General features: G+C 38.8%; 1 protein-coding gene across 1 annotated transcript; it reads left to right on the top strand.

Moving 5' to 3' along the window:
* Positions 1 to 30: 30 nt before the first annotated feature.
* Positions 31 to 10,608, top strand: LOC103569438 (host cell factor). Its single transcript, XM_008546735.2, has 7 exons — positions 31 to 1,050; positions 1,197 to 1,399; positions 1,946 to 2,653; positions 2,728 to 2,873; positions 2,981 to 6,703; positions 6,774 to 7,158; positions 7,257 to 10,608. Exons 2-7 carry the CDS (start codon positions 1,240 to 1,242, stop codon positions 7,370 to 7,372), a joined length of 5,238 nt encoding a protein of 1,745 aa, XP_008544957.1. The 5' UTR covers positions 31 to 1,050; positions 1,197 to 1,239; the 3' UTR covers positions 7,373 to 10,608.
* Positions 10,609 to 11,091: the final 483 nt, after the last annotated feature.

Raw genomic sequence — 11,091 nt, 5'->3', positions numbered from 1 at the left:
TTTTCCATCTGACAGTTGGCGAACGTTGGTTGTTACAGACGCGTGCAATGGTGGATGGGTTTAGTGTAGGCATTGTCCTAAAATATATGCAATTAAGTAATTAATAAACAATACCCGTGTTTTAAATAACCCATCAATTCTCATCAGCTCCAAGTAACAATAGCCCGCCAGACTTCCAGTCCATTTAAATAAATTTACAAAATATCATCATAACAGTGCGCGCGAAAAATTCAGCCGATTGTATGTGTGTGTTTTGTGTCGAGTTTTCATTACAACTCCGTCACTTTAACCTAAACATTTTAATTTGCCGAAAAAAAAATTATTATCATTATTATTGTTAAAATAATAAATTTGAATTATTTTTTATTTGCCGCGGGAATTTGAATTATTTTAAAAAGGTAAAATAAAAAAATGAATTTAAAAACAATTGAATAAAAAAAAGAGTGAAAGCCGACACAGAAGACAGTGTCAGCAACTGTCTTAGCAGTGCAGTAAACATTACGCACTGAAAGTAACTTGCAGTGGTGTACGTATACGTGTTGCACATCATCGTCGTGGTGTTTAGTCGTCTGTGTCGTGTTGTGTGTAGTTTTGTTACAAGGTCTGTCTTCTTTCTCGGCACACTACACCCGCGTAGCGGAAAGTCGAGAAAAGATATCATATATGTATATATATGTATACGTATACATATAATATAGATATTGAATATATATATGTATACATACATTTAAATAGGCGACGGACAAGAGGGCCCCCGCGAGGGTTGCGTTCACGGTAAAACCCGCGCGCGTATTTATCACGCTCTGAATTAAAATAAAATAAATAAACTCCAGGTGTTACTTTTGGTATCCAAACAACGTGGAGGCAGTCGATAGATTTTGTTGATCAGCAAATGGACGTGTAATGGTGGTCAGTAATTGTTGGAGGCAGTAGCAGTGTAATATAACGTCGGGTGGCTGAAAACGCCGGGAAGGTTAGTTGGGATAACCCGAGGCCAGGGCAGTATAACATCAGACTCTAGATGGTGTGCAGTCGTTGAAATTTTTAACTGTGAGTTTTAGTTGCAATAGGAGTTTTTGTTGGTTAAAAAATAATAGATAAATATAAAATAAGTGACTGGGTGATTTAAAATAACTCGGGTCAGACAAATATAAATAAATAGTGTGTAAATAATAACTCGGGCCGTATGCTCGTAGGGTAATACGGTGTTATGAAAAAATGATGTGATCGACGGTCATCATGGCGGCACCCATGTTAAAGTGGAAACGGATCTCAAATCCAAGCGGACCTCAACCAAGACCTCGTCATGGACACCGTGCGGTTGCTATCAAAGACCTCATGGTGGTATTTGGCGGAGGGAATGAGGGTATCGTCGATGAACTTCATGTTTACAATACAGGTGACTATTTATTAGGTTTTATTTTACTCATAATAGTTTGGACGGCACTACAGCCTGAGTGTTGCTGCGTCTATCAACCGTGCGCGCCGTTTCCGCGATCCAATATGGCCGCACGCTGCAACATCATGATCACCGGCCGGAGTTGCTGGTAAACAGGGAATGTTTGGTTGTCGAGGGGCTGCTAGACCCGCTGATGGCCAGTGGGAATCATAATTATGGGGGTTTCAAATCATTTCCTGGAGTTCTTGCTGGTCTGGACGAGATAAATGTCCTCCAAAGGTTGGGTAATCTGACATTTTTCCCGTGTATACGCGCGCGGGAGCGGCCATTGCTGTCCACTTCCCCCACTCAGAGATATTTCCCATGAATCAGTGCTGGCTTACGTCCTGCCTCTCTCCCCAGTTGGTCTGTCGTTGTGTTACCTTGATGTCCGCGACGAAATACGGCTAAGTTCAGGTTGATGCACCCGCATGCGCGTACTGTAGGCGCGCACTTTGATTGTAATTTTGAAATATTTATTTTACTTTATTTTATTTTTTGTTTCAGCAACAAATCAATGGTTTGTACCATCAACAAAAGGAGACATCCCACCGGGATGTGCTGCCTACGGATTCGTCGTGGATGGCACGCGGATCCTCGTCTTCGGAGGTATGGTAGAGTACGGAAAGTACTCGAATGAATTGTACGAGCTGCAAGCAAGTCGGTGGGAGTGGAAGAGACTGAAACCAAAGTCCCCGAAAGATGACTCGCCACCTTGTCCAAGACTCGGACACAGTTTTACGTTGATCGGGAACAAAGTTTTCCTGTTCGGAGGTCTCGCTAACGACAGCGATGACCCCAAAAATAATATACCGAGGTACTTAAATGACTTGTATACTTTGGAGCTGCTACCGAATGGACAGACTGCGTGGGAAGTCCCCAAGACATATGGGCCTTCTCCCCCACCGAGAGAGTCGCACACCGGAGTGGCTTACACTGATCGCACCACAGGCAAATCGTGCCTGGTAATTTACGGAGGAATGAGCGGATGTCGTCTGGGTGACCTCTGGTTCCTGGATGTCGACTCGATGACCTGGAACAAGCCCATCGTACATGGGCCCACTCCGTTACCGCGATCACTCCACACTGCCACTCTTATCAACCACAAGATGTACGTGTTTGGCGGTTGGGTGCCGCTCGTTGTCGACGATGTTAAAGTTGCGACGCACGAGAAAGAGTGGAAGTGCACGAGTACTCTGGCCTGCTTAAATCTAGGTTCATTTACATTTATACTTTATTTTAATTTATACGAATATCAGTATTGTATTTTAATTATATATTATTTATAGAAACGCTGACTTGGGAGCAATTAACCGTTGACTCGTCGGAAGAAAACGTTCCGCGAGCTCGAGCTGGACACTGTGCAGTTGGAATCCACAGCAGACTTTACGTCTGGTCGGGCCGTGATGGCTACCGCAAAGCATGGAACAACCAGGTTAGGGTTAGTCTTTCATTAAATGAAAGCGACTTTACGTTTTTATGGAATTGGCTTTAATAAAAAAAAAACTAATCCTATATGTTTTTTTTTAAAATCATGATCAGGTATGCTGCAAAGACTTGTGGTTCTTGGAAGTCAGTAAACCTCCGGCACCATCGCGAGTCCAGTTGGTGCGTGCGTCAACGAATTCTCTGGAAGTAAACTGGACCCCGACGCCGTCAGCTCAATATTATATACTACAAATACAGAAGTATGATATGCCACCAGCTACTGGATCATTCCCAGCAGCATCAACGCCGGCAGCAATAACTCCAGCTCCAACGGCTGCCACTACTTCCGCGCCTCCTGCAACACCTGCATCTACTGCAGTACCAGCTCCCGTTGCTGTGCATACTCCCGCGCCTGTTTCAACTCCAATTTTACCACCAGCACCGACTCCGGCTCCTGTGCCAGTCGCGGCACCTGTTTCTCAGCCACCACCGGTAGTGACACCAGTTCCCACTCCGGTTATTCCATCGCCAGTGGTCACCAGTGTGACTCCAGTGGTCGCGGCAGTGCCAACTCCTCGTCCTGCAGTCGTTCAGAGTCAAATCCGTGTTCAGGCTCCAATTCAAAGCGCAGCACCTCGACCCATCACAACACCAATTGTCAAAACGACAACTCCACTGAGTCCGCGAGTTGCTACGGGCAACGTCATCAGAATTCGATCGCCTTTGGTCACTTCAGTGGCTGCTCCGGTTTTGCAAACTGTTGATCAGACACCAGTTTCAATTGTCACCACAACAGCTGGACAATCGCCCGCGGCTATGTCTGGTATCGCTGCACTGGCCGCGGCCGCAGCAGCGACACCCAAAATTAACATGAACAATGTAACAAGTAATATAGTTTCGCCAAATCCTACAAACACGGTAAGAATGAAGGCCATGCAACCAGGTCAGCAGATACGTTTTGCCGCTCCGGGGTCCACTGTCCTCCGTGCGGCCTCTCCGCAACACAGCAAGCAAATAATTCTCCAGAAATCTGGTCAAAATATCGCCGGACAACCGCAGATTGTCCATTTATTGAAAACTGCTGGAGGTGTAATGACAACTGGACCCAAAGTTAATTTAATTCCTGGTAAAACTGTCCAGACCATCGGTGGCAAAACCATCAATCAAGGTCCTACTATCTTGCGACTCGTTAATCCCAATACTGTTGCTGGGTCCAAGATCCTCACGTCTATGAAAGGATCTAATTTAGTGACAATGAGCAAGGGTCAGGGTATAGCTGGCAAACAGACGATCATGATCACTAAACCCGGTGGCAATGGAGGTATCGTTGGTAGAACAAATCAAATAATTGTCGTTACAACGGGATCCGGGTTGAGGACCGTTCAAGCTGTCACGACGTCACAAGCTGGTCAAGGTGGAACGATATCTACACCAATGAATGTCTTGCCGCTCTCGGCGGCTAATCATGTTACTAATCAGCAGGGAGTGAAGATGATTGTTGTCTCTTCAGGTGCTATGGTTGGAGGTACTGGTGGAAAACCCATCACGATAACAGTACCAGGACATGGGGGTGTTCCAAAGACCGTGACAATAACCAAAGGTGGTCAGCAAGCGATATTCAATCCGGCCAAGACTCAGATCGTCACGAGCTCGCAGTTCCAGAAAGCCCAAGATGGTACAGGTAAACCAGTGACATTACAGATGTCTGGTGGCATTGGTGGTAAAACAGTCACGCTGGTGCCAACTAGTAGTTCAATTGTCAGTACTATGGCTGCTGGTGATGCATTTGATACGAGTAAAATGCTTTTTGTACCGCAAAAGCAGCCGTCAGCGTCACTGGCATCGACTTCTGATGGCCCGGCGACGACTGATGCGGCTCTGGCTGCTCTTGCTGCTGAAGCTGGACTGATTGATCCGGTTCAAGAGTCATCAGGGCTTAATTTTATGGTGAACGATGACGCGGGAGCTGATGAGAAGGCCGAGGACAGTTGCAATGGCAACGAAGCAACAACGACTGCTGCTTTGGTCTCACAGCTGACTGCTGGCGAGGCGATGCAAGTTGACGGTGATGGGAACTTTGTAATTCCTCAGGTAGATGGACCTGGTGATATTTTTTCATCAGATGACGAAGACACTCCGGAAGCTGATGAGGAACCGGCAGTTGTGCAGTCTGCAGATGCTGCTCCCTCGCCGCGACCTGAAGCTCAAGAAAGTCAAGAAATGGAACAAGATGTTGATTCAGCTATCACTGAAGATGCGCCCCAAGTTGAAGAAGCAGCTGAAGCGAAAGAAGAGACAAGTGCGTCGGAAAAAAATCCTGACACTGAACAAGAAGAAACAGATGCTGCTTCTGCCAGTGAGACACCAATGGAAGCAAGTGAACCTGACTTACCTTCTGAAAGTGACATGCAGATTGTCAGCAATGCGCCTTCCGAGTCATCACTTAAGTCTGAGCTGTCCGAATCCACTCAACCAGCTGAGTCGATAGAGGGAGCTGTAAAAAATGAATCTGCTGATGATAAACTTGAAGCTGAGGCTGAAGACAAGCACAATCTTGATGACCCAGAGACTCCACAAGAGTCGGATAGTAAATCTGATACTCTTGCCACAGCAGTAGCAGCAGCCACAGCCGTCTCAGGAACTGATGAAAAAGAAAAAGGCAATGACTCTGATGGTGATAACGAATTCGAGAATCTCAATGCCGCGATACAGCAAGAAATGAACAAAGCTATGGACACTGAGAGTTCATTGATGTCTGTTAAGTCTGAACCAGAAGTTCCAATGGACATTGATGAACCCACCATTAAAGTCGAGCCTGAAGCAACCCCAGCTCCAGTAACTGCTGTCCCATCACCAGTAGCATCAGTCGCTTCACCAATTGCTGCTGCTCCATCACCACCAGCTCCAGTTTCGTCATCACCAGCTCCAGTTCCATCACCACCAGCTCCGGCAGTGCCACCATTAGCTCCGGTAGCATCACCGTTGGCTTCAGTAGCGTCACCGCCTGCTCCAGCAGCGTCACCTTTGGCTCCAGTAGCATCACCGTCTGCTCCAGCAGCGTCGCCGTTAGCTCCAGTAGCGTCACCACTGGCTTCAGTTGCGTCACCAGCTGCTGCAGTTGCGTCACCGTTAGCTCCAGTTGCATCACCAGTAGCTGCAGTTGCATCACCATCACCAGCAGCTCGAGTCGCGTCTCCCGTAGCTCCAGTACCATCACCAGTAGCCCCAGTTGCTTCCCCCGTGGCTCCGGTACCATCACCAGTAGTCGCAGCTGCATCACCGATACCTTCACCTTCACCAGTGAGGCAAATAAAATCCGAAGCTATCGAACAGCCCGCAAAAGAACAAACTCCGCCTCCAGTTACTGCCGTAACAAACGGGCGTGCAGCTGAGCCAGAAGCTAATGAATTACCACACAAACTAAACGCCACAAGTCCAATTGATCCTATTCCTGTAGCAGCAATAAAACAGGAAGCGTTTGTTAAAAAGGAAGCACCTAAAGTTGAAAAAGAAAACAACTCAAGGGAAGCTGATGACTCGACAGCACTGACGACTCTTGCAACCGCAGCACTAGGATCAGCAGAGCAACCTGTAAAAGTAAAAGCAGAACTTACCGAAGAAGAAAAGAAGGACTTGGACTGGTACGATGTTGGTGTAATAAAAGGCACTACCTTCGTCGTGCAAAATTATTATCTACCTGGTGATCAACCACTCGACATGTCGTTACCCCTCGCGGATATTTTCAAAGACAGGATCAAAGTAAACTTGGAGTCTGGTACTGCGTATAAGTTCCGCGTCGCTGCGGTCAACAGCTGCGGGAGGAGTCCCTGGAGTGAGGTAAATATTAAACTAAATTTTTTTATCAATATTTTTTACCAAACAAATAAACTAATCGATTTGACTACAGGTATCTGCATTCAAAACGTGCCTGCCGGGTTACCCGGGCGCCCCAAGCGCGATAAAGATTTCAAAGTCCGCGGAAGGTGCTCAGCTCTCTTGGGAGCCCCCTCCCAGCAACCTCGGGCCCATCCTCGAGTACTCGGTCTACCTGGCGGTCAGAAGTGCCAGCGCAGTGTCGAACAATGCAGGCGAGGCTTCCACCGTATCGACAACGGCGAACCAGTTGGCCTTCATTCGCGTCTACTGCGGACCCACCAATTCCTGTTCAGTCCCCAACAGTTCCCTGAGCGCCGCTCACATGGACGTCACAACCAAACCCGCAATTATATTCAGAATAGCTGCGAGAAATGACAAAGGATACGGACCAGCTACTCAAGTCAGGTGGCTCCAAGGTAAATACTAAAAAATATTAACAATAAATAAATAATTCATATAAATTTTATTTATCTCTGAGAAATTAATTTAAAAATCTAATTATTATTAATTACAGATCCCGCGACGGCGGTTAAAAGTAATCCACAAATTAAGAGACAAGTAGGTAGTGATGCCCGTTCAGTAGCTAATTCTCCATTGAAAAAATTAAAGCAAGATGACAATTACTCGTGAGTCTGTTCTTTCACTAAGTACGACAATGTGGGATCATCCACTCACACTAGGCCCATTTAATTAACAAATATAAATAAAAATATGACCCCCATACTGAAAATGATTAATTTCCGGTCATACTTCCAATGACGAGTAATCGCGTAAACAATTAAATGTGATTAAATTAATGAAACTTTAATTCGATAGACGTATGGTGAGGTGACTTGAGTAATTAATTATTATTAATAAAATAATGAGGTACACCTTCGTGTTCGTCTTGCATTACTTGGTCTCAGCCTCAATATTTTTTCTCCATTTTATTTAACAATTTTTTTTTTACTCCGTTAAAACTTTTCCAATGCATATCGTTAACCAGCGTTATTTCTTTGACAATTAATCAGTTACTAGTTTATTTTAATGTTCGCGCCATTTTTTTATTTTTTCTTTCGTTAATTAATTAATTAATTTTTTTTTTTATTCGGGGGATTATTGGATAATTTTTAAAATATTCATCTTTGTTTTTTTAATGAATTTATATTTAAATGAATCTAACAATGGGTCGATTATTTGTGGATATTTAATTAACATGCAATGAGCTCGTACTCACTGGTAATTTGTGACAGATGCAATGACGGTGCTATCGTTTCGATAAAATCGTACTCGTTTTATAAACGAGCAATAGTAAAAAAAAAAAAAAATAATAAAATAAAATAAATACTAACAAACATCATGTAGGAAATAAAATAAAATAAATAACAATGAAGTTAAAATAGTAACGATTAACATTTAGAAAGAAAAAAGAAGTGAAAAAAAATGGTAACAAGACGTTGTGGCGTTATTTTTGTACCGACTCCATACATTACAATCCCAATTGATCAAAGCACTTTAAGCTAAAAAATAAAAGTAAATAAAATAAACCAATTAAACAATAACACAAATCAATGACTAATATAATCACGTAACACCAGAAAATAAATATAATAATTATAATGAATGCAGAATTAATATCAATGTATGTAAGAATTATTTTATTATTATTATTAATTAATAAATTAATTAATGAATGAATTAATATTATTATTATTATTTTTTGTCGGTGGTTATGTAAAATAATCTGTAAAGTTCTATGTATTTTATGTAGCGCCGACCTATCGAAATTTTAATTTTCACAAATAAACAAATTATTATTATTAATTAATTAATTAATTATTATTATTTTTATTTTTATTGATAACGTACGATCTAGAGTTTTAAAAACTTAAATATGACAGCGTGATTAGTCCGTCGATTATAACTTAAGCGAGTGGGAAAAAAGCATAATAATAAATAAAATAAAAAAGGTCTAAATGATTAATTTTTATTCTTCCAGCGATAATTTAATTAATTTTATATTTTATTTAAGTTTGTTTGGTTTTTTTGCCGTGTAATTAACTTCCATTGCACAATTATGCATGAGACTGAAAGTAGCCGACGTCTAATCATTTTTTTATTTTATTTAGGCGGTAAACTAAAAAAAAAACTATTTGAAAAAATTGCACGTGTAGGAAATTTAAAAAACTATAAGAACTATTTTTCAAAATATTTTTTTTTTTTTATAATTTATCGTTTTGAATCAATTCCAAAAATTATTAAACGTTGGCTAACTTCAGTATCATAAGTAAGCAATTACTTACGGGAAATTTTTTTTATTTGGGTCAGCACATCACGAAATAATAACCAGCTCAACTTATTATCAAACGAATCATTACGCTAAAGTGATAAAATAGTTTAAATAAATATTATTTATGGGTAAAATGGCCTTATGCTAATTACTATTATTATTACAATTAATGTACACCAGAATCTGTGGGGTTTAAAGTGCCTAGGACATTTAATGATTTTTAAAAATTCATCTAGAAATTACTCCTTTTTTTTTATTTCGTAAACTGTTTACTTCGACAATTTTCTTTTTATTTAAAAAAAAATGCTGGTTGGAGAATATTTTAAAATAAAATGAATAATTTTGATAATTACGCTCGGAATTTTATTTATATTTATATTTATATATATTTGTATCGCGTAATTAAATGTGTGATTATATAAAACCAAGTGTGTCCACAGAGTGTTAATGAGAGTATTTGATAACTGTAATAAATAAGTATAAGATTTTTAAATTGGAACAAAGTTTAAATAAAAATAAATTATAAGATTGCAGAGAGCGAAAAAAAACTTTCCTATAAATTTATCGCTTGGTAAAATCAAAACTTCAATTTTTAATACGAGCGTTAATTTATTGGGATTGTTTTGTCTGCAATTATAATAATATTTAGTATAAGATTTTAATTAATAATAATAATAATAATAATAAAAATAATTATGCTTGAATAAATTTCAGTAGTTCTTCATAATAATGGAGATAGACTGACTCTATATTGCTAGGAACTGAATTTTGTATATAAAAGAAGAGTTTAATTATTAATTACTCGTGTCTAACACGTCGATAGATTATTTTTTACAATCTATCTTTTTTTTTTGTATAAAAAAAAAAAAAAAAAGAAAAAAAGTATGAGTAATTTAGTGATAAAAAAAAAAATGTGAATGGAAAGAAAATAATTGAAATTTATAATTAAAAGTAACAAAAAATCTCGATGGACACAACTTGTATATTTAAAATTATCTAAAGGCTACTGATAAAAATATAAATTTAAAATAATAATTATAATATTTAATTAATAATTATAATTAATGCGTGAGCGCGTGTTTGTGTAAATTTCGATCGGTTTTCACAACTGATTTATTTTCTGGATAATAAGAGTTTGATAATTAAATACTAAATACTTTATTTGATTTTATGAGTGACAAGTTTTAGTTTTATTTTTATTATTTCAATGTCACAACGCATATTAATTATTTACATACTAAGATTTAAATTCATTTGTTTCCTTGGATGCAGGCGGTGGCGATTATTTATAAGATTTATTTTATGCTGATTAAAATAAAATATATATATATATATATAAATAAATATATAATAATGATAATATAAATATGCATATAGATGAAATGAATTGATGAAATAAAAAAGCATTTCCCTCGGTTAAGTTATAGTGGCTCACACTTTTCACCATCGACAGTAAATTTAAAAAAAAAAACAAAAAAAAATAATAATTATAGATTCTCTTCTATTATACAGCGTTAAGTAAATACATTATATAAATATTAATAAATATATATTATATAATAAAGATTAAAAAATAAATGTCAATTTTTAATTGAAATATTTATTCACCTTTTTTTCCGAGTCCTTAAAATTAATCCTGAATATTTAAATGTCAGTGAACTTGAATTATGTAATTTTTTATTTCTTATTTAATTTTTAAATTTTATGAAAGTACAAGATCTTGGTGTCGCGACTAAATATCAAAGTCATTACGAAAAATTATCATTGCATTTAATTATCATCTATCAGAATATCATGCGTTTGTATTTGAGTAAATGACAACAAGTCGTGAGTTGAGTTATCTGATATTTAGACATGTAACCAAGATATTGATTTTAAAAAAAATCTAAAGAAAGGATGCTTCGATTTATATCTAAAAATAAATCCTTTTTTTAAAATTCAACCATAGAGTCGTAGTACTCTTGTAGAATTAATAACGACCGGTTACGTTGTGCAAGCAGAGAACTAGCGTAGGACTACTGTACACTAGTATTATATAGAGAAGTATATAAAAAGGAACAGCTCCAAGTCAATGCAGTAA

This window comes from Microplitis demolitor, chromosome 7 (assembly GCF_026212275.2).
Source record: "Microplitis demolitor isolate Queensland-Clemson2020A chromosome 7, iyMicDemo2.1a, whole genome shotgun sequence".
In the NCBI taxonomy this organism is placed as follows: Eukaryota; Metazoa; Arthropoda; class Insecta; order Hymenoptera; family Braconidae; genus Microplitis; species Microplitis demolitor.
This window is presented reverse-complemented; position numbering and strand designations above follow the sequence as displayed.

What these genes read in the sequence shown, in the direction of transcription:
- LOC103569438 (XM_008546735.2), top strand. Translation starts at nt 1,240, where the DNA reads ATGGCGGCACCCATGTTAAAGTGGAAACGGATCTCAAATCCAAGCGGA. An exon ending in TCTGGCCTGCTTAAATCTAG is followed by an intron (nt 2,654 to 2,727) that starts GTTCATTTACAT and finishes TATTATTTATAG; the next exon opens with AAACGCTGACTTGGGAGCAA. An exon ending in TCAAGTCAGGTGGCTCCAAG is followed by an intron (nt 7,159 to 7,256) that starts GTAAATACTAAA and finishes TATTAATTACAG; the next exon opens with ATCCCGCGACGGCGGTTAAA.